The 24691-nt window shown below is 38.1% G+C and overlaps 1 protein-coding gene across 1 annotated transcript; it reads left to right on the forward strand.

The window, feature by feature from the left end:
- Positions 1-4150: 4150 nt before the first annotated feature.
- On the forward strand, positions 4151-11027 carry LOC147620047 (uncharacterized). The gene is made up of 2 exons (XM_086772583.1): positions 4151-6972; positions 10822-11027. The coding sequence occupies exons 1-2, from the start codon at positions 4743-4745 to the stop codon at positions 11025-11027; spliced, it is 2436 nt and encodes an 811-aa protein (XP_086628709.1). The 5' UTR covers positions 4151-4742.
- Positions 11028-24691: the final 13664 nt, after the last annotated feature.

The raw sequence follows: 24691 nt of genomic DNA on the forward strand, positions 1-24691 counted from the left end.
TGTGGGATTACATTGTTGTAGTGATGACAAAACTATGTTTGGAGAAAAAATGTGTAATGTCATTTATTGACTATATTAAGACAGCATGGTGCAGTGTATACTACACAAAGGTTTGTCCTCTCCCTGGTTATTAGGAAAATCAATTAGGCAACCTGCCCTTTGAGTGCATTGTTATATGTAATTGCAAACTCATCCTTTGTTAATTTATATGGATAAACTCACTAACAATGGATAATTACATGGGTTGCACTGCTATAAGGTCATGTTTTGGTAACTCGGGCATATGTTGATGACTTATTCTTCTTCCCTAAAAATACACAAAATGATGTCAGTGTACTTATGCAAACGCATAAGCTTTTTGGTGAGGAGGCTGCAAGGCTATTCATAGCCTTCAGGAAATCAAAACTGTTGCCCTTGAAGGAAGCGGATTGGCACAGCATATTATGACCAAAACAGATTCTTCCACCCACTAACATTGTTCACACTTGGGATATCCATTAGGATGGAATGTGTATGCCACTAAATGGGTCATTCAAAAAGTGCCAGCAAAACTAAATTATTGGCAATTATCTACTTGGCCTCTCTTCATGTGCGGCTTCAAATTGTTCAATCCAGTCTTATGGCATACATTCATTTTTTCTTGCCACTTTTCATATGGTCAAAAACACAAATTGATGGTTTTATGTCACAAACAATGGAAGTATTATGAAAGGAGTGTGAAAGACAAAGAATCGTAAAAAAGAGTTGAGACTTCTAAGATATGAAAGAGTCTGTTCACCCAAAATGCATGGTGGACTAAATGTTCTTAAGACCAACACCTGTTGGTCCCTAACCCTCTTCATGTCTAACTACACGGTTGTTCACAACATCATCAAATTCTTAGCCCCCTTAACCTTGGCCATCCCCTTCTCTACAAACAAAGAAGTTACCCTCCCCCCCCCTCTCTCTCTCTCTCTCTCTCTCTCTCTCTCTCTCTCTCTCTCTCTCTCTCTCTCTCTCTCTCTCTCTCTCTCTCTCTCTCTCTCTCTCTCTCTCTCTCTCACACACACACACACACACACACAGAGTTTTGAGCCTTGCTAACATTTGGTCTCATTGGATGTCGTACATGTGTTCATAGGCTAAGCACCATTCATCGTAGTCCTTAAACCTTTAGATATCACTTGTGAAGATAGGGTAGAGATCACTTGTGAAGATGGGATAAGAGGAGTTGCCCTCTCAAGAAACTCTTGTAAATATATAATATATCCAGTCCTTCTACACATCTCTCTCCCCTCCTTGCATGCGATCTTCATTCTGGTGTTAGAACCTTAACTCACATCGTCTTCAAATCCTAGAGTTCTTCTTAGTCTATGGCTCACTAGATCTTCTCTACCACATGTGAGGCCACCATCAATGAAGAGATCAAGTATATGCTACTTTCTTCTACCTCCAAATGAGATATGGTTCAAACTAGCACTACTTCTTTCTATGGTTTCTTTGATGAGGAATGAATTGTTGTTGTTTGTGACTTAGGATTCATGTAAGCTTCTATGATGCATTATGTAATTAGGCATCATGCCACCACTTATGATCTATCATACCATAATGTTTGCATCTATTATCACATGGCCACATCGAATAGGTGAGCAAGTAAGGGTTGGGGTTAGGGTTATGCAAGATTTGCTGGTCGATTCCATGCTCTTGATTTTTCAAATTTCTTTGCTACAAATTGCCACAATGCATTAGGGAAGCTGCCAACAACTACCAAACTCTGACTTGGCATATTAAATACTCTTTCGTGTCATCATTAGAGTAATTTACTAGCTCTTTTTTGTGTTCTATTGCATGTTTTGATGTTGTCTTCATCGTCTATTCTATAGTGGCTACATTAGCAGAGTGAAACATAGTGGAAAGGAAGATTGAAACGGAGTTGTCCTATAGGATGATTGGTCCAGATTTCGAAATATTTCTTGTAAGCACTGTGCTCAAATGTGCTATACATCATGACCATAATGCAAGATGTGCTATACATCTTGGTAATCATAATCATACTTATGAGAAGGGGCCATGTAGGAGTATTAAATAGAAAATTTAGAAGAAGGTGTTGTCTCCTATTGTAATGAAAATCCCTTTACAATGGCAAAACAATTGGAGAAATCTCTAGCTTAAGCTGTCATTTTAGATATATGCTGATCGGGGATATGAAACCTGGTAGTTTAGAGATTGGTGAAGATGAATTTGCAGAGCTGCTTAAGTATGTCACTCCATTGTCAAATAAAAGGAGGATGGAAAGATGTTTGGAGTATGTTAAAATAGCCATAAGCATTATATCAAAGGGTCTTGAAGTGGTTCTAGATCTCGAATCGAGATGCAAATATCCATTTATCCATAGTGTGCTTTTCCCGAGGAAGTTGAGTGAGCAACATCAACCACATGTATTTAAAATGTCAGCTAAAGATCTTGGAAGTGGTAGAAGATGATGCAATGTGCCAACATAATACACTGGTGTTTTTTATGTCGCTTATTTGATGGCTTGTCAAATGGTCATCCTTTTTGTTATGAGCCTTGAATTAGGTCCATCTTTCAAGTTCCCTTATTTTATTTGATGTTTTCTTGTTTATCCCTGAGTGATGGTGGTGTCACTTGTTGGATTAAATGTTATTAATTTTAACTAGAATGTAATTTTGTGTTGGTGTGTGTATGTTTGGAAAGTGTAGCTATTTTATTCTATTTGGAGGTTATTTGGCATGTTTTGCTCAACTTTTCCCTTAGCTCAAAAAAACTCACTCGGGAAAAAACTCCCCCTTTGTGAGGATTATCCTTGCACTTAAAATGGATTAAACAATATGTACAAGAGTAATTTTAGTATCCAATATAATAATGCATTATCTACATAAAGATTCTTTTTAACAATCAAAGCACTATAGGTGATTGGCTTTATGATATCATAAGCGCAAATGCCACTCAAGCTCTTCTATCAAAGGAGCCATGTGTGCATCCATGTTCTTTCCCTTGTTCTTGCCTAGGGTATGAACTAAAACAAGAAGGTGTACCTTCTTATTGTTATAACTAATAAAGAAGGCATCCCTTCTTTGTTGTTTAACCATCATGGGGATGTTGTAGTATACTAGTACAAGAATTTATGTGGACCATAATATAGAGCATAATCATACATGGATCACTCCATGTATGGTAGCAGGAAGCCTAGTTGTAATAATAAGTGATTAGATTCCTTTTTAAATATGGCCATATCTCTTAATGTGCCTCCTTATTGAGATCCTTAATGTCTCATCCAGGGCTCGGGAAAAGGTAGGTTCGCTTTATCCAAAACCTGCTCGCCATCGACATGGGCTGGTTCAATTCCGGACGAGGAGGCTTATGCCGATTGTTGATTTTTTGCCTCGAAAGGCTTTAGGCCGGTTCGCACGCGTGGGAGAAGGAAAAAAGCACTACTCATATAATTAGAGTAGGTTTTAAAAATACAATATATACTATATAATATATATAGTATATGCTATATACTATATATATTATAGTATATGCTATATGCTATATAGTATATACTAGTAACTATACTATATAGTATATAGACTCTAGAGTGATTATAGTAAGCGTATCTACTATAATCACTCAAGTCTCATATCTTACCTAGATCGCCGCCAGCCTGGCCTCCATCCCACATGGCAGGCACCCATGCACAGCCTTATCTCCATCCCGATTCCCAGCTGAGGCTTGCCGCTTGAGCGCTCCCGACTCCCGAACGGTTAACTCTGCGCGCAGTGCGGCCTGCATGTTCATTGTTTACGCCAGCCTCCTTACTGATTCCTGAATACCTGCTCCTGAGTCCTGAGTACTCCTCTCCCGACTCCCGAGTCCCTACATACGCTGTCTGGAGTCTGGACTCTGTGGCATGTGCACTCGTTGCCCTGCAGCCTGCAGGCGACCTTTCAAGTTTCAACTTTCGAGTCTCGACGGTTTCCACCTTCAAGTTTCAATGCAGCGGGAGGCTCTGCTTGTTGTTTGCTGCTGAAAAGCTGGGATCTTCTAACTTTCTTCTCGTTGCACAGAAGAAGCGTGGCGGCTGCGAACAGACTCGACACTGTGACTGAACAGAGCCTATCAAGTTTCAACTTTCAAGCCTTCAAGGTAAAATCACTTTCCTTGATCCTGTATTATGGTCCATGGAAGCGAGTTTCCTGCTTTAACAGCTGTGATGGTGGATACGACGATACGTAGGACATTATGTATACAATCTAAGTTGTGATTGCCAGCCGAGCTAAATTTGCTGGAGCGCTCTAAGACTCAAGCGCTCCCAGCCTGGTCCAAGCGATGGATTGGATGTTGAAACAACGCTGTAGTCTTTCTGCTAAAGGGTTAGCCAAACCCCTTCCTCCTCCATGGCACATGCAAGTTCAGTGTTCCTAGCGCCTTGCCTTGAGGCTTGTCGGTTTGTCCACACAGCAGCTCTTCAGCTCTTAAGACTTACGCATAGGTCACCTGGTGATGTGCCCCACGAGTCTGAACTGAGAAAGGATGGCGGCTTTGGCAGGCTGGCAGCAATGATTCATGAAGTGGAGGGTGGCTGGCCGCTGCAAGCCTACCTACTCTCACATGCACTTTTGGCCCTTGGGGCTACATAGTTTCTGTGTGCACTGTGGCACACCCGCAGCCACCTCATTGATAGTTTTTTGCGATTGAGTTTATAGCATGGGAAGTTTAAACACATAAGCTGATTTGTTTGTTATAGTGGCTTTGTGTCAATGGAGCCCAACAATGTTGAAACCGGTAAAAGACAAGGTATCAAAGATAACAAAAAAAGGCAAGGTACGCTTCTCCAGTGGGCTGGTCGGATGGCTTCAAAGGTTAATGGCAAAAGAAAGAAAGGTGATGTACAAAGTCAGAATACTAATTCATCTAAAGCAAGTACTACTGATGAGGTGTTGTCTAGTTTGTCTTTGCCAGAGAGATTAGAGCTTCAAAGGAGAATAGAAGCAAGAGCAGCTTTCCAAGAGAGTTGGCTTCAAACATTTGACTGGCTTGTCTACGACGAGGAGAAAGCTAAGATGTACTGTAAGTTTTGTTTAAAGTATCCCCATCACCATAGTGCATATTCAAAGGATGGTTCCATTAATTTTAAGTTTAGTAATTTAAAAGCACATTGTAGAACACTTTGTCATGCACATTCTATGGAAGCTGTTCTACTTGAAGGGAAGGAAACTATCCAAACTAGCATGAAAAAGGTTGAAAATTTTAAAGATGAGGCATTGACAACTCTCTTTAAAGTTGCCTATCATATGGCAAAAAAGAGATATGCTTTTGTTGGTTTTCCAGATATGATTAGTCTTTTACAGGATTGTCGTGTGCCATTCTCAACATCCTTGTACAATGATGACAAGGCTTGCGCAGAGATGGTATTTTGTATTGGTAAGTGTTTGATGAACACCACATTGAAGAAAGTGTTTCGAAGTCCGTTTTTTGGTGTTCTTGTAGATGAATCAACTGATATTTCCAAGCATGGACACTTGATTATTTATTTGTCTTATCTTATTGATGATTGTATTCCTGCCTATTCTTTTTATGGTATTATTCGTGTGAGTGATGGGAGTGCAAAGACCATTTTTAACACCATTCTTTCAGAGCTAAAAAGAAGTAAGTTTGATCTAACGAAGCTAATTGCTTTTGGGTCTGATGGCTGTAGTACAATGACAGGAAAGGAGAATGGTGTCGCCACACTTTTTAAAAGACATGTTAATCCATACTTGACATCCATTCATTGTGTTGCTCATAGGACAGCTTTGGCTGTGTCTTCTGTAGCGAAGAATTTGGAGATTTCCAAGAAAATAGAAAAATTGGTGAATTCCATTGCCCATTATTTCAATGCAAGTGGCAAAAGATTGGAAGAGCTAAGGATCATACAAGAGGAGCTTGCTTGTCCTATCTTGAAGATGGAACACACATTTGATGTTAGGTGGTTGAGCCGATCGTCGGCTATGAGCAAGGTGTGTTCTTCTCTTGATGCTATTCTTGTGGAAACCAAGGAAAATGCTCCGAGTATATTTGCAGAAATTTCCAGGTTTGAAATTATCTATTGTCTTCATTTTTTAGCGGATATTTTAAAAGGTATGGCTATTGTGAGTAAGATATTTCAAAAAGAGTTTGTAGATGTGACTACAATCCATGATGTTATCCAAAAGGAGATCAATTTAATTCGGCAATATTATATTGATCCTCCTGATGTTGATTGTAATGCTCTTACTTGTGACATTGATGGTTTTGCATTTTTACCGGATCATGGACCTGAGAAGGGTCACTTGTTTACATTGCGAGGAGCTCTTCATGGCAGCATGTTTTTTGACATCAAGATAGATAGGGACATACTTGGAGAAGATCTAGCATCAGCCCTTGCCTTTCAGGTATCTTTTGCGAAAGAAATTATTGCTAACCTTGAAGCACGTTTTGCAGACAATACAATATTAAGCAGATTACGAGTACTAGTGCCTGCACAACATCCTCTTCTAGAGAAGATGCTCAAGGACTATGGTAAGTTTGAGGCTCAAGAAATAGCCTCATTCTATGGTAAGGAAAAGTCTCTGGAGGTAATGAATTTTTCTTCTATCATTGATGAAGATGATTTTATTAGTGAGTTTCGGTCTTTTAAACAGCAAGCTTCAATTAGTTGGGCACGCTACAGTCTTCCTGATGTTACAGCTGCAATAGCATGTAATCCAATGTGGCGAGACTCTTATCCTAATGTTTTAACTATGTGTCAAATTGCTTTAGTTCAATGTTCAAGTAATGCTATTTGTGAAAGAGGTTTTAGCACACGCACACTTATAAAGACCAAGTTGCGTAATAGCATGGAGTTACGGACCTTGGATGCTATTATGAAGATCAATATTGAAGGACCCTCCAAGCTATGTGACTCAGAGTTGGAGGAGAGTATGGTTTTATGGGGAGCAAAGGCTCATAGACATCTTTACACGGTGCAAGGTATTTGTAGCCTAATCATCCAATGATGAAGGTACGCTTTTTGAAGCTTAATCATTTCTTTTGATCGCTTTTTTTTTCATATTCACCTACTAACTTGTTATGGGAGTGGATGAAGTGCATTCACTTTATCCACTCCCCCAAGAGGGCTTGGTGTAGCCATTCAAAATGGTGATGGGGTTCAATTCCCCAACTCTCTCCTTGTATGTCCTCACGTGTTCAGTAATATGTATATTTTTATCATTTTGAGCATAGATCGTGATGTGAGAAGGATGTTTTACAGATCATGGATGATGCTTTTTTGTCTACAATGACCATGTGTGTTGTCATATTTCATGGCACATTGAAGGTATGGTTGAGGTTTTGGTGTTTTGAGCTTTGAGTGAGACTATAATGTTTTGAATATGTGTAATGATGATATCATTTATGTGCAGCTACATCGTGCTCGATGACAAATGCAAACTTTGTCAACCTACTCAAAGCTTGCAACAATTTACCATGTATGTCGTCTTTTTATTTATGCAAAATTTGATCAGATTCAATGCTCAATAACCAGTCTTGATTCATGGATTTGATCAATTGAAAGCATGATAATAGTATCAAACAAGCTGAGATCTCCATAGTTCATACAAAAGATTAAGAATGTATTCGAATAGTAGGAAAGAGTGAAAGGCTAAAAGCTTAGCTTGTTTGAATATGAGAAAGAACAAGATTCTATTTTTGAATGAAATAGCGATAAATTTGTCGAAAAGGAAAATTTCCGGTTCAATTCAGTTTGAAAAGGATCAAGCTTGTCCAAATTTGGCAAAGCCGGTTCATCTTTGGTCAAGGGGGATATTTTGCTGGTTCACTTTGTAGGTTTTCCCGAGCCCTGGTCTCATCTATGAAGAAATAGGTGGTATGCGACATCATGAGCTCCACAATTGACTTGATGAACATATGTAATGTCCCATTTATGAAGCAATAGGCAGAATGCCACATCATGAGCTCCACAATTAACTTGCTCGAGGATAATGTCTCAAAATATTGAAAGGAACTTTATCTTTTGCCTATGACAAATGCACCATATTGTAAACAAGACAAAATTTTTAAGTGTGTGCCTCAATAGAACATGCAACCAATTAGACATGCATGGATAGAAGTTTACTCCACACCTTTAGAAATAGGCCAATATCCTCTTGTTAAGATTCTAGCATACAGTTATTTGTTAATGAGAAAATATTGAAGCAACATGTTGTGCAAGTATAAAGAGCTAATTGGCAAAACCATGTCTAAGGGGTATGATAATAAAAGATAGAATCTATGTACAAGTATAAAGAGCTAATTGGTAAAACCACGTCTAAGAGAGGTAAGACAATAAAAAAGAGAATCTATGAGGAAATATTCCTTACCTAAAGAGAGAATCCATTCTCTCTATTCTTAGGTTGCTTGCAAATTTAGCAATATAAAGGGAAGCTTGTAACCTATCTTTCACATCAAATAATGCATCCATATCATCTCTCACCACATCATTATATACTATGGTATTATCTTGAGTATGCCTTTTATTTCTCCTTCCAAAGGTACTATGAAAGTATTTTATGCAAGCACATTTTTATGCAAGCACATTTTTGCTTCAAATTAGGGGTTTCATAGGGACATCATGATGTACATAGCTCAAGGATCATGGTAAAGGACATATGTGTACATGAACTTGGGGCTAGTTATCCTCCTAGTGCTAGGGTAGAGTCTTCATTGGGCAGTATGGTGTGAATTTAAAGGCATATGTGTGGTTTCTTAAAGATAGATTTCGGTGATTAGCTCTTTGTCTATTAAAAAGTGTAGAGAGTCAAGGATGCACATGAAGGAATGTAACTCATGGTGGATTAGATGGGGTCTCATTTGGGCTTATATGTGGGAGGGATGTGCCAATTGTTTTTGGTAATGCCTTGAAGGATTTATATGTGTATGCTCAAAACATCAAACCATGATAGTTATGATACTTTTTTTTGGTATCGTTTTGGATTGTTCATATTTGTGCATAATAGTGGCGAGTGTCTGTTCAACTAGCATCATGTGCCTTCAAGATGATTTTTTTTTTGGCCTTATTATTGAGGAGGTATATGTACTACTTCCTTGAAAACGGGGGATGATGGTGTAAATGTAACCTTAGGTTGTAGGAAGATTTATACATGGAAGTCCACATGAAGGTGGTGACATTAGTAGCTTTTGGAAGGGTTGGCCATGCATCACACATGGTTGGATGGATAGGTGGGATCAAAGGGTGAAGTGAAAATGAATATTAGTAGGAGGCCAACATGAGAGGTGTAAAAGATAGGAGGAAAACAAGCGCATCTCTTGCTTAGGGATGATAAGAAGGTGGGCGAGAGGGTGAGTGAGTTGTAAGAAAACACACGCATACAAGAGTAGACAACCACACACAAAAATGATGAATGTTCTATTCTATCCTCTTCTCTACAACCATAAAATAAAGAGATAAGAATGCATACTAAAAGGGAAAGTACTCTCCTACTATATCATACTATAAGGGAAACCACTCTCCTATAAGAATACATACCATAAGGGAAAGAACTCGTCTACTATATCATACAAGGTCGGTGGTCCATAGTGTGAACCCAACTATATGAGCTGGCACTATAACTATACCATAACTCTAGTACACCAAAATATATATCACATAGCTTGTAAGCCATTGGTAGTATATCGCTCATAATCTCACCAACTATGCCAGTGGTATAAGTGTAAAAGCTATCACCCAAGTGGGTCATCAATGTTTGTAACACTAGCTGAGCTCGATATCTCAACACTCCCCCTCAAGCTTTACTCCACACACTGTACTCCAAGTAAGCTCCTAAACTTGTAGAGCTTCTATGTACCCACAATGCCTTTATGAGCCACTTGATCCTTTATGCTGACATATTTAAACTCCACATCACTTGTTGGGAATTTATCCCTCACAAAATGATAATGCACCTGAATGTGCTTTCTCCTAAGATGATAGACTGGGTTACTAGCCAATGGTATGCTAATCATGTTGCACAATAAATGATAATGGTCCTATCCATGGGCTCACTCACCCCCCATATCACCAAGTAACTTCTAAAACCAAGCTACCTCATAAGTTGCCATAGCAATCCCCATATACTTTGCCTCTGTACTCGATAATTGTCACCTATTTCTTGCTACTCCAACTCACATCAGCACTCTCAAAAGAAAATATAAAGCCACTGGTAGATTTCCTATCTGACACTACTAGCCTAATCAACATTTGTATGCCCATGCAGTTGTATGTCTTTTCCAGCCCCATATAAAAGTTCATAATCAATAGTGGACTTTATAAATCTGAGAAGCCATCTAGTCACATCCAAGTGTGGCCTCCTAGGTGTTAGAAATAATGCCCAAACATGTGATAGTGGATAACTCGGCATACTAAGGCTTCTTTAACCATGCCCTTATACCCATCATTTGTAAAATCCCCACCTATATTGCCTTAGCACACAAGGCATTCTAAGCTAGTAAGCCTCAAGGCACGTTTAGGAGATATTCATGAAAATATTCTAGGAGCATCGTTTGGGGAGTCGGTTTAGAGCTTCTTCATCTAATCAATGATGTCATCAACCTATATCCAAAGGCTATATAACTAGCCTTGATTCTAATGAAATTTTACGATTGCATCTTGTTCTTTTGCATATTCAATCTTGTTAAGATGTAGACATGTCTGCTACTCGCATTCAGTAGCGTAGGTTTGTCTTGTTGCTAAGCTTTTGAGGTGCATTTCAATGAAAGGCTAGATAACCATCAATGGTATCAGAGCAGGGGCAGCTACGTGTGGAATTCCGTTGCTATTCACAGTTCGTCTAGTAGAAACAATCCATCAGCTACCATCCATCGCCTCCCAGCCACCGTCAGAACTGTTGCAAGTTGAACCGCCGCCGCTCTCTGCCTCCCGTCTGGCAGAACCTGTCGCCCAGCAGCAACAGCCGCAATCAACATCATCACCTGCCACCTACACCGACATCCTAATCCACCGCCTCAAACCGTCATCGATTTGCCTTTAACAGACAGTGCATGTGGCCTTCCTTTTTATTATAGTAACCTTACATATATACATACATACATATATATATATATATATATAGTTTTATATATATTTAAAAGGCTATTCACATGCTTGGAGAGAGCTCATATCTAGTGTTTGTTCACATGGTGCAATTTAAAAGGACTATTTTCCTTGATAGATCCTTGTTCTTATAGGGACTATTGAAAGAGCACAACACCTTGCATAAAGGGCTACTCACATGCACTAAAGGGAAAATATGGTACCTTTGTAAGAGCTTGCTCACACTAGGGGCATTGAAAGTTGTGTGTTACTTTATTGAATGTCTTGTTCACAAAGCCTCTTACATCAACACCATGTCCACTAGTAAGAGTGTGGTTGAAATCATCAATATTCCATCTTCCGAATGTGAATGCTCATCATCCTCTTCGGTCAACCAACCCTCCAGACCTTCACATGAAGTAACCTCTAGGAGAGAGAAGCTACCCACTGTTAGAAGAAGCATTAATAAGGCTCCTAGAAAATTGATGAATCCAAAGAAACCTTGGTACAATAGAGAAACCATTAAAATAGGACTAGGTCCTTATCTTGCATCAAATCTTCATCTATATGGGACAAGGAATATAGAAGAAGACATGGGTTATTAATTTCTTTTTCTTTCATCGACTAAATCAAGCTTGTGAAGCATTAGACACTGCCCTTGCTCTTGCAAGCGGTAAGACCTTGATATGGCTCCTATAGTGAGGTGAGAGAAAAGTTTAGAGGAGAGAACTTTCACACTTGGCAAACCAAGGTGAAGTTTAATCTCATGAAAAAAGGGCTTGTGGAACATTGTTCAAGGGAAAGAGGAAAGACTAACTACTAGAGAGAGTAGTGCACAATGGGATTTAAAGAATGATAAAGCACTAGGAGTTATAGGGGAACACTTGGATGACACTTTTGTACATCACATTTACACTTGTGATACAGCTCAAGATGCATGGGAACTCTAGACAAACTGTTTGGTGCTTTATGTAAACACTTCAAGATTAGTCTCCTAGTGAAATTCTTTGCGCTTCAAAAGAATCCCACAACTACTATGCCTGCCCACATAAACGATTTTAAAAACCTCTTAACACAACTCATAGGAAACAAGAAGGAAATAGAAGATGATGATAAAATTGCTGTGTTGATTTAAGAGTGTGTCATGTCTTGATGAATATTTAACCCTTGTAACAAACTGTTTTAAATCTTCTAACTCCATCCCTGATTGACATTAAAGCTTCTCTCTTGGAAGAAGAAAAGAGGATTCTAAAGAAGAGTGAGTACCATGTTGATGGTGCTTATTTTGTCAAAGGGCAAGCCTTATCCTTGAAAGCCACTCCTAAAACCAAGAAGACCTTCAAGTGCACTTTTTGTGGCAAACTAGGACATCTTGAGGAGTTTTGTTATGCAAAGAAGAAGGCTCAAAAAGCCTATCTTGCCGAAGAGAAGAAAGAAGGAGATTCTCCATCAAAGGCCACCCATGAGGCCAACCTTTGCTTTGATAATTATGATTATGCATTTTGATGGTCATGGACTTGGCCCATTCTACTCTCACATCTTTTTATTTGTTTAAGTTGAGGTACTTTTTCTATGGCATTGTAAACCAAAGTTTTGCTTTGATGTTCCCATCTTTCATATGAACATCTTTCTTTGTGAGACAACCACTTTTGTTTGTGGTCCTCACCTTGGTCATCATAACCATTGTATCTCAAACTTTGTAGCTACCTTTGATTGTGGGAGGGCATTTAAGTCTAGGTCATCTTAGCCTTTTTTTTGTCTTACCCATGTTTGGTTCATGGGAGGGTATTGGAAATAATGCCCAAACATGTGATAGTGGACAACTCGGCATACTAAGGCTTCTTTAACCATGCCCTTATACCCATCATTTGTAAAATCCCCACCTATATTGCCTTAGCACACAAGGCATTCTAAGCTAGAAGCCTCAAGGCAGGTTTAGAAGATATTCATGGAAATATTCTAGGAGCACCGTTTAGGGAGTCGATTTTTAGAGCTTCTTCATCTAATCAATGATGTCATCAACCTGTATCCATAGGCTATATAACTAGCCTTGATTTTAATGAAATTTTACGATTGCATCTTATTCTTTTGCTCGTATTCAATCTTGTTAAGATGTAGCCATGTCTGTACTTGCATTCAGTAGCGTAGGTTTGTCTTGTTGATAAGCTTGTGAGGTGCATTTCAATGAAAGGCTAGATAACCATCACTAGGGGCCTACATAAATTGACTCACAAGTCTAACATCATAGCTCAAATCTGGCCTAGTAATAGTCATGTAATTTAAGCTAACCACTGTGCACACTTGCACATAGTGAGGTTCTCCAAAAGCTCACGTGTATTTGTGGAAAGCTTATTGTTTTGCTATGATGGCTTACAGCCTATCATACCATACTTGGACAATATGTCCATGCCATACTACCTCTATAATAATAGCAAAATGCCATCAAGTGATCTCACCATCTTTATAACAAGATAATACTATAGGACCCAAATTTTTCATCTCAACTTTTGCTTCAAAAGCATCCTGACATCATGTTAGCATCACTATCGTTGGTGATAATCAAGTTATCCACACAAATGACTAACAACATGACCCCTCTATCTGTCTATTTCACATAAACTAAAAAATTTGCATTAAATATTTGAAATATAATGCTTCTTGATCTTGTTTGACCATGGTCTGGGTGTGCCTTCTTTAAGCCATATAAGACACTCCTTGATCTTATCTGACCATGAACCATGTAAACATAGTGATGGGTTGTATATCCATCATATATTAACCTATCAATGGGTTATCTAACCTGAGTAGACCTGCGCACACTTGGATCACTATTAGGTTATCACATGACCTTTTCTCCAAGTATAAGATTTTAATAAATTTTATAAATTACTTTAAATAAGTTAACTACAAAAGTTAATACATCAATCTTAGAAGAAGAATTAAATGAAAAACTTAAACGAAAAAATATTTATGAACACAAGACAAAAGCATTGGGTCCAATATGCCCCCCCATATGTAAGACTCGTGGTCTCACACATGAGTATTTTAATGATTTATTAAGATAGAACTAATTTGATAAAATCATACATCTTCTCATTGGAGGAGAAAAGAGAAGATAGAAAGAAAAGAGAGCTTCATCCAAGGAACCTGTAATTCTTACAAACCATGTTTAATCTCTCTCTCTTTCTCTCTCACTCATGAAATAATTAAACCATATAAGGAAAAAAACAAGAGAACTAATACTCCCTGTAGACATTTACCTGTCTTAGCTTGTCTTGGCTCCCTGTATACAAGTACATGCCTGCACCTTATAGAGCCATTGTATCTCTCTGGTTTTTCGCTAGGATATAGTCGAGTTGGTACTTAAAATTATGGGAATAGGTCTACGCTACAACTTAGCAAGCCATTTCGCTAAATTCAATCGTATGTAAAAATCGACCTACTTTTTGGGAATCTTTATATGCTATTTTTATCATAAATTTATTTTCTTTATATTTCTCTAATTGTTTAGAGATATTCATATACTCTCATCTCTAACTATAATTTTTATTAAATAAATATAATTAAATTCTCAAGAAATTTTACTCACATAACAGTCCTCCTGGTTAAGAAAGCAAATGTCCTCAGTTGCGTAGCTTGCAAAACTTGGTCTAGAAATTTGACAAAAGAAAAGTCCAACAAACCAGCATGGTTGTGCACATGGTACATTAGATCATACATTACCAATAAAGTGTGTTTGGCAAGTCCTACCAAAACCATCAACAACAAAGTATGCATGTTGTTAAATATATTTCTTTTTTTCTTCAAAAAATAATAATAGTTGATACCAAAAGCTCGTATTGTTGTTAAGATATCAACCATCTTGATCCATTGTCTTATATTCATACCATATTCACCTTGGCTAATGAGCAACACATGCTCACACTCTCTCCAACTATACTAGTTGTCCACCATCACATAATGTCAGCAACTTATAACTACTAACACTGACAGCAATTATGAGTACTAACCCGTACTCAAGTCCAGTTTTCTCTAAGCCATGGGCATCCCCAATGACCCCAAAGGTTGATCAAACACATCAGATCAGTGCCTCTTTCTCGAGAAACCAACTGTCAGAAAACCCTTCTCGGTAATTACTCACACTATATCACCACCATCACGTCCCCACCATTTCTACCTTACAAGCACAAAGCTCGTCAATCTCACCTACCTACACAAGGTTGTCCATTCAAACATATTCACATTAGCAACACATGCTAAAGTTACACGACAGCACATAAGCATTAAATCTAACACTTAGCTCCAGCCATCTCTAATTTCATATGTCCTACACATGGAATATTTGGAATCAACCAAGTGCCATGCTTTGAACAGAGTGGTAATTAGGCGTTCCCAATTAACCACAAAAGGATGCACGAAAAAATCGTGACATCCCTCCTGCCCGGGATAGCAACCATACTCAGTTGCATCATATCAACTGGCCCGTGTTTGAAAGTAAGATTGGGTGAGGTTGGGATAGGTGGGACAAAACCATTCAGGTATCCATTTAAGAATTGACAAATAGAGTATAACTGTTTTAGAAGATAATGATTATTTTATTATTAAAAAAATAAAAAAATAAATGATGTGAATGGTTGGTTAAATAAAGTCAACACATACCTCCATTGTTGTGGTGTGATTGAAATTATATGTCAAAACAATTTAACACTCCAAGAGATGTGAATCGTTATACCTTCTTTGGATAGGGAATATAAAGTTCTTGAAGATAATTCATGAGAAACTTAATATCATAACAATGAAAGATAAATTGATTATGGATACAAGATAATGAGTGTTGAAAAGTTATCTAAGAGGATGTGAGATTATAAATAAACAATAGATAGAAATGACTTTTCAATACATTGAAAGTTTAAATACAAATATAAATATGAATGACTAGCAACAATTCTAACAATCTTGATTAATAAAATGAAAACTTGAATTTAACTATTCAATAATAACTCACTTTTATGAATGAAAAATAACAAAGTTCAAGACATAAAAGAAAGATAGGTCAAATTAAGCCGAACAAAATAAACTTGTACAAAATGTAAGGCATAATTTCAATGAGGCTTGTATAATTACCTTTATAAGATATTCATAGTAAGAATCTCTCAAATTTGAGGAAAGCAATCCTTAGGTTTGAAATGGCTCAAATCAACAAGTCTAAATATATGTACTTACCTTACATAGATTCGATTGTAATGATGTTCTACAAAATAGCAAAACCTCTATATTCCAATTATTAATAGGTTAGTCCATAACCCACATCTTTGATTTTCTTTCCCTAAGCATGTGAAAAGATCTTGTACTTGGCCTGTAGCTTTGATACCACTATCACAGGACCTTTTCTCTAAGTATAAGATTTCAACAAATTTTATAAATTACTTTAAATAAGTTAACTACAAGTTAATACATCAACCTTAGAAGAAGAATTAAACAAAAAACTTTAATGGAAAAATATTTATGAATACAAGACAAAAGCATTGGGTCCAATCTGCCCCCCTCATATGTAAGACCGGTGGTCCCACATATGAGTATTTCAATGATTTATTAAGATATGAAGTAATTTGATACAATCATATATCTTCTCATTAGAGGAAAAAAGAGAAGATAGAAAGAAAAGAGAGCTTCATCCAAGGAACCTACAATTCTTACAAACCATGTTTAATCTCTCTCTCTCTCTCTCTCTCTCTCTCTCTCTCTCTCTCTCTCATGAAATAATTAAACCATATAAGGAAAACAATAAGAGAACTAATACTCCCTATAGACGTTTGCATGTCTCAGCTTGCTTTGGCTCCCTGTATACAAGTACAAGCCTGCAACTTGCAACCACTGTATCTCTCTGGTTTTTCACCAAAATATAGTCGAGTTGGTACTTAAAGTTATGGGAATAGGCATGGTCTAAACCTTAGCGAGCCGTTTTGCTAAATTCAATTGTATGCAAAAACCGACCTACTTTTTGGGGATCTTTATCATAAATATGCTATTTTTATCATAAATTTATTTTCTTTATATTTCTCTAATTGTTTTGAGATATTCATATATCTCATCTCTAACTATAATTTTTATTAAATAAATATAATTAAATTCTCAAGAAATTTTACTCACATAACAGTCCTCTTGGTTAAGAAAGCAACTGTCCGGGATTCTGACTTCACTTCAGAGTTCTGGCAGAGTCCTTATTTCAAGCCCTGGGAACTCAACTTTGCTTTAGCACAGCTTATCATCCAGAGATCGATGGCCAAACTGAGAGAGTTTTGAAAGGAATTCTTCTCCTCGATTTGTACGAAACTTCTTCACCTTCTTTCCTGTCTCATTTTCCACAAGCTTATGCCACTGATTGAACTTGCCAAAAGCTTTAACCTTATCCCAAAGGAAAGAGACCCACACCTTCCTACTGTAATCGTCGACTAACAGCATAAAGTAAGAAGATCCCCCTAATGTAGTAGTAGATATTTTACCACAAAGATCAGCATGTACCAGCTTTAGAGGAGTCTTTGCTCGATTATTGCTTTCCTGGGGAAATGCTTTGCGGTGTTGCTTGCCCATCATACAAGCTTCACATGGTTCCTGTAATTTTGAAAATGTAGGAAAATTAGCTATCATACCCTTTTTCTACATCTCCTTTAGCACGGCAAATCCAATGTGACCAAATCGCTCGTGCCAAATCTTGCTTGTGCTCTTATCTGTGCAAACACTGTAAGGGCACTCAACTCGTAGAGATTGTTGCGCCTTACTCCTTTGCTACCGATTACCTTGCAGCATCTAGAATTATTGCTTCAGTTTTCTTGAAGTGTACTTCAAGCCCACGATCTGTCATCACAGTTTCTCTTTATCTGGGGGATACATAGAGCACATTTGATAGCTTCTTCTCTTCACCTGTAGTAGCTGCCATAAAAGATATGGTTCCAAACCCTTCGGCTGGACATTTAGCATTATTCCCAACAACAACACTGATGGGTTCCTATAGAGGCTTCTAGGAACTATACTAGCCCTTCTTACTCGTACAAACATGCTTCCGCCAGATGCTACACTTCTTCGAGCAAAGGCGCAATGCTAATGCACTTTGTGCCATCGTCACCAATGTAAGTGATTTGTTCTCACTCTGATTCAGTATACTACCAAGGTTTGGATCATACTGAGAAATCAGTATGAGACTCGTAATCAGACAAGGATTTTGAACTTGAAGAATTAGCTTGCTGTTGAAAAGTTTGCTGAAGGAGAAGCTGTTGAAGCATTTATCTCGCGGATCAAAAATCTACGAGATCAAATGGCTGCTGTAGTAGGGATTACACACACTAGTGAGGAGTTGGCCCGGAGGTGCATCCGAATTCTTCCACAGACGTATGACAGCTCGGCTACATCACTAAATAGTAAACACTCAAGTTAGTGCTATGCTAGTTGAGGAGGAGATGTGGCTGAAGACCCACAATGGTAGTGATGCTGCATTTTCAGCCAATGCTAAAGGCAAAGGCATGACATCTTCTGATGAGAAGAAGAAGAAGCCAAAGAAGAAGAAGTTTCAAGAGAGTTGTTATTACTGTGACAAGAAGGGTCATGCTGTCAAAGACTGTAGAAAGAAGCAAGCTGATGAGAAGAACGGCACCTTGAAGTCTTCAAGGGAAAGGAGTCAGTCAACAATGTCGAGAATGAGCTTGAACTTTGGGTTGCCATTGAAGAGGTATGTTCATCTGCTCAGGCTCCAGTTGATGATTCATGGATTTTGGATAGTGGAGCATCCCGAAGGGTTGTTGGGGTCGGGACTTCCCACTACTGGTTCTGCATCCATTCCCAGAACAATTTCTAGGAGCTCATAAGAGTCTAGAATGGCATTAATTTTGAATTTCTAAAGAGTATAGCTCGTCCCATCAAGCTTGCTTTCTGTGAAGGCAGGTGGACGAATGCACAAGATTGGTGCAACAGCAGCAACAAAGGTGGAAGCCATCACTCTTAGGATTCTATGCAAAGAAAGACTAAACTTTATGTACTATTCCTGCTAAGAGCACCTAAGCTCTGATACCATATAAGAATATGGCACAGCGGAAAGAGAAAGCAAGAAAAAGCACAATAGAAAATGCAATAGATATACAATGGAGAGAATTTAAAATTCTGATTATACCAATGAGGTAAAAGTGATGGTGCTGTCCACCCATGCGCTCTCAAGTAGAGCTTAGATGGTGATCTAGATAGACTCTGGATGGAGTATGCATGAGGTGTAGAAGGGGGTGGATACTCACAAGCATTGGATACCTTAGCTCATGGCAACCATGCCCATATATAGTACCGTAGCCGGTGTGGTAGATGCGTATACAACAAGGGTGGTTACACTACATAGGCATGGTCACCGCCCGTGTATCAAGAACGTGGCCCACCGACCACCAACGAGACCACCGACCACTAATGATGGACCTAGTATCCGAGGGAATATTCTAGGGAATATTCCTCATGCCGTCGCCTTAGGGGCTCCTGCCCGAACCCCTGCCAACCAAGGCAATGCCCCGGACCCTAGCTAACGCTCGTGCCCCTGACCATCTCCTAACCATCATCAATGGTCACAATAATGACCCCATCGGCATCTACGTCGGGATTCCCACTAAAGACATATGCACCATGGCTACTCCTCATAATGGGGGGCCTAACAAATATGCATTATACATCAAAGTGAGATACATGTTGAGAGGCGGGCATTGAGTGTATATTAATAGTTCTCTTAAGACACGTTATCTCAAAAGAAGGAATTAAGATAGACCTTGAGAAGGTGAAAGCTTTTTTGATCCTCCCACCACCCACCAATGTGAGGTGTATTGGGAAAGACAAAGTATTATTAACACTTTATCGAAATGTTTTTTGAAATGGTATATCCTTTTAATCTTTTGAAAAGAAAGGATATGTATTTTTAATGGGATTTAGAGCAACTTCATTCTTTTATATTGCTTAAATAATGCATGAGTCAAAGTCCAATAATGAAGCCTCCAACGTGGGAGGATGGTAAATCCAAGTGTGTCAAAACATTTAGTGGCTACAATACTCCTACGAAAAGGGAGAGTAAGGATGAATGCAACCAGCTTACTATGCAAGCTGATAACTCAATGATGCAAAGGAGAAGTATAGCGAGATAGAGAAATAAGGTTTGCCACTTATGTTTCCGATGAAGAAATTCAGGTCATACTTGCTACCTCACCTATTCTTCTTTCTCACCTCCCACGCTTCTTTGAATTTTTTAGAGAAAGGAGGTTTTTCACTTGTGTTTCCAATGACAAAATTCAAGTCATATTTGTTGCCTCCCCTATTCTTCTTTCTCACCTCTCCCAACCTTCTTTGAAATTTTTACTATGTGAACCTAATTAAAATGGATTTTTGAAATTTAAGAATTCTCTTTTACTTTTGTCATAGAAAAACAACTAGAGCTACTCTTAAATCTTCTCACAAGAAATGAGGAAGAGGAAAGAGAGATAAAGGAAGAAATATGTGAAAATTTGAAGACACCATAAATTTCTTCCATCCTTCATTTTGATGGAGCCATTAGACCCTCTAAGCAATGTCGAGATAGGGGATGGTTTTGTTTGATGCACATGGAAATGAGGTATGGGCCAGGGTAAAGGAATTTCCTAATGCTAGATCAAATAATGTGGTTGAGTATAATGCATTGATTTGTGGATTAGAGGATTGGACACATGATGGCCAGTCCTCCGAGACGTTCAGTATTACTTGGATCAAGGAAGCTTTTCCCATGGGTTGAGGCTCAAAAAAAGCAAAGGCTTGTAAGGAAATCTTGTCCCTACATAATTCAAGGTGACATCCTCTATAGGCAAGGGAATGTACGGCTCTTAGGAGGGTGGAGGACCTAGAAGAATCTAAAATAATATCATGGAATTATGTTATGAATGTTCAGGTCACTTTGTATTAGCTAGCACAACTTACAAAATCCTCAGCACTGGGTATTACTGGCCTCGACTTAGCGAAGAACTCTGAGTGGTGCCAAAGCTGTGAAGTGTGCGAAGCATATGGGCACAACATTAGGAGAAATGTGGACTCAATTTTGGGCCCTATAAGAAGTGCCAACTCAGCTTAGAGAGAGAAAATAAAAAAGGTTTAAAACATATCCAAATTTGCAATTCGGCTCATTTTTTTTACTATTATAATAGTAAGTTTAAATATATTAAAATATACATATTCTTTCAATGAGGTTTCATCTCATGAGGGCGGCATTCTTTGTTGGATGCACATAAAACTTGTAAGAGCCTCGATTTCACAGATTTGAGGTAGTTATGCATTTAATAGATTCGAGAAAAGCTTTAATCATCATCTCGAGCGTGGGGGTTTTCTTACTGAAACAAAAAAAAAACGTCCTTACTAATCGAGTTAATTCTTGTTTCAATTCTTTAGTATGTTTTATGATGATAGAAAATACTAGCTTTGCAAATGAGAACATTAATCCAAATTTGGGGATTCCAATTAATCCACCTTCAACAACACATGGAGACACTCAAATTCTCAGTAACAGTAGTAGAAATGGTACATGTAAAAGAACATATGATACTTACCATCATCTTCATGTGGACATACAATCTGAGTGCCAGCCTTTGAAGAAACGAAATAAGAGATTTTTTTATGTTATGAGCAAAAAGAGCAAAGGAGGAATAATGGAGAGCATCATTTGGACTTGTGGACCGATGGGTCAATGTATCCCAAGGATCCATTTACAAATGCACCACCTCCATTTTATAATATTACAAACCTACTACATTTCACAGGTGATGATAGACAAGGTTTGCTAGGTTATGCCCAACACTTGGAAACAAAAGCGATGGTTGCAGAATAGCAGAGGGATTTTCTACAGATAGAGAACTAAAATAAAAAAACTAAATGGGTTGTATGCAGAGAAGCTTATGGTAAACAAAGAAACAATTCAATACTTGGAGAAAAAGATTGATGCTTTAAGGATAAAGGACATAGCACTAGGGCAACGTAAAAGAATAAGGCAACTTTGCAACATAGAGAAAACGAAAGTTGGAAGTGGAGGGATGAAGAAGCGAGTACATGCTGTAAGGTAATGTTAACACTTGTTTCATATATATTTCTCTATTTAGATTAGGTTCTTTGTTGGAAACTAGACATAAGTAATTAGATTTGACGTTATTCTATTTTTAGATCTTTACTTTATCCAGAGTCCAAGGTACATTCCGAAGCTGGAGTGCATTACAGTCATTTGGTACCAAAAAGAATAGTGGAAGAGATGCTGTATCAAAAGAAGTTTCAAAAAATCAATGAGAAGCATGTGTCTTCTTTTATGAACAATAACCAACTCGATGCAACTCAGGTGCAAGCAATGCTGGATGAGACTGGCATCTCTCAGAAAGCATATAGTATACTATTTAAGGCACTAGCAGAGAAATGTCAAAGTAAGAAGCATAAAGGTTCGTTACTTCCAAAATCAATGTAAATAAAGTCTGCACGCCAACATGTGAACTCAGAGGTGTTTAAGAAGCTTGGTTCACCAGTACATATTGAAGCAACATTCATTTTCTAAAGGCAGAGAAGTACTCTTTAACCAGCACAATAATATTTTCTTTGATCTTGAAGCTTTGCAAAGGTATGGAGTTCAGTTCTTTGAGATTAGTCAAGAAGAATGTGAAGGAGTTCTAAAATTTGTTTTGAAACTGGATGAATGTGAGATTTTAAAGAACAGAAAAATGGAGAGGATTACTATCACTCTAATGAACAAGGCCTTAGACACATCAATTACAAAAGATGATGCAAGATATTTCAGTGTTCAATCGGAGAATAACATATTGCCACTTGGATCTTTTGAGGTATCTTCTTTATCATTGAATATGACTGTGTATTACGTTGAAATAATTTAAACACAAAACTTGTATTAAACATGAGCTTCTTCCTAATGACACAGGTGGATAAAGAAGACTTTGAAATTTTGCATTGGGCATTACATCAAACTACAATTCCATCACTGATTAGTGAGCAAAGAAATGGAAGGGCCCTTCATGTGCCTGGGTCGGTGACTATAAAGTGGAATGGCACATGGCAGGTGATTTGAAGACTCTAAAATGCATGTATAACATAAGCAAAGGTGCAAATGCAAAGAGTCCATGCCTATATTGCATGTCAAGTGTCAAGACTTTAGATCGTGTACTATGGAACAAAGCTCTGATAGGTATTTAAAAGATAAAGATTTCAAAGCAGTGCTTGATATTCCTCTATCCAGAGTGCACATATGCACATTGCATGCACTAAGTAGAATTGTAGAGAAGATGGTGTATTTGTACATATGCTTTGCATGGATGTTAAAGCCTAAAAAAGAATCTTTAAAATCAATCAGAACAATAGAAAAAGTGCTATCAGACATTGGCTTGCATGGGAGACATGTCAAAATTGAGGAGGACGACAAGTGGTCACAAGGGGGCAACAAAGTACCCAAAAAACCATCAATAGGTGGTGTGAAAGCTAAAAGATTTTTGTCATACTGCCTCAAAGACTGTCGAGATAAAAACAAGCAAAAGATGTTTAATCAATGGAAATATCTACGTAATGCAGTCAAGGACATTGGAAATGAAGGTTCAATCCAAAATCGGAAGGACATTGGAAATGAAGGTTCAATCCAAAATCGGAAGGCAGATGTGTGGATTTCACTTGACAATATCTTTGCATTCATGGAGAAAAAGAGCTGGAGCAATAGTGAGATAAAATTATATGAAAACATATTAGAGACTTGGAGGAAGGCATTCATTGGCAGGATGGAGTGATCAACATGTAACTCATTACTTGTTGGTAAGAACTTTGAAAATTGCTGCAATCTCAATATTGTGAGACCAACTATAATACATACATCTGACTTTTTTTTTGTTTTGTCATTGATTGCAGCATATACTATATAATCATACACCATATTTCACAAAGACATATGGTCAATATGGTGAACTCAAGGCATGGAGAAGTCACATTACATGGCAAGAACAGGTTACGTTAAACACACTAGACATGGTGGAGGCAAGAATCGAGCTAATAGTCTTTTAGAGTTACATCAATAGACTTACATGAAATTGATTCACAAAGCAAAACAAAAAGACACATTCAAGTCCTCATCATTGACACGTGCAATACAATTGATTAATAAAGAAAAGTGACAATGCGCTTGGAATCAGTCAACTGCGAGAGAGCGCCACCAGTTGTGGCGTTGCTCAAGAGTCAGAGTTGGGAGAAGGTGGTCTAGATGAGGTGGGCTTGATCTTCTTCAGTGGTCTTCCTTCTTCGTCTTCCTTTTCATCTGCAGGGAGATCTATTTTTGGCATTCGCACCGTTGGAGGCAACAGCTGCGATCGGCTTTTTCTTGTCCTTATTAGATATCTTTTTCCATATGGATGCAATGTGTATGGGGGTCTGTAATTCCCCCTACAATAGCATGCGTTGTATATGACAGGTAGTAGGGGCATCTTAGTGCTTAGCAACCATACTCCTAACCAAACACCCACAGTGCAAATTGTTTCTCGACAAGCACCACCTTCTGAGCATTTAAAGGCACTTCATGTCCACCACAAAACCTGGATAGTACTTTGAATGCAAATA

Source organism: Cibotium barometz, chromosome 32, assembly GCF_041138505.1.
Source record: "Cibotium barometz isolate CiBa-2024 chromosome 32, ASM4113850v1, whole genome shotgun sequence".
NCBI lineage: Eukaryota > Viridiplantae > Streptophyta > Polypodiopsida > Cyatheales > Cibotiaceae > Cibotium > Cibotium barometz.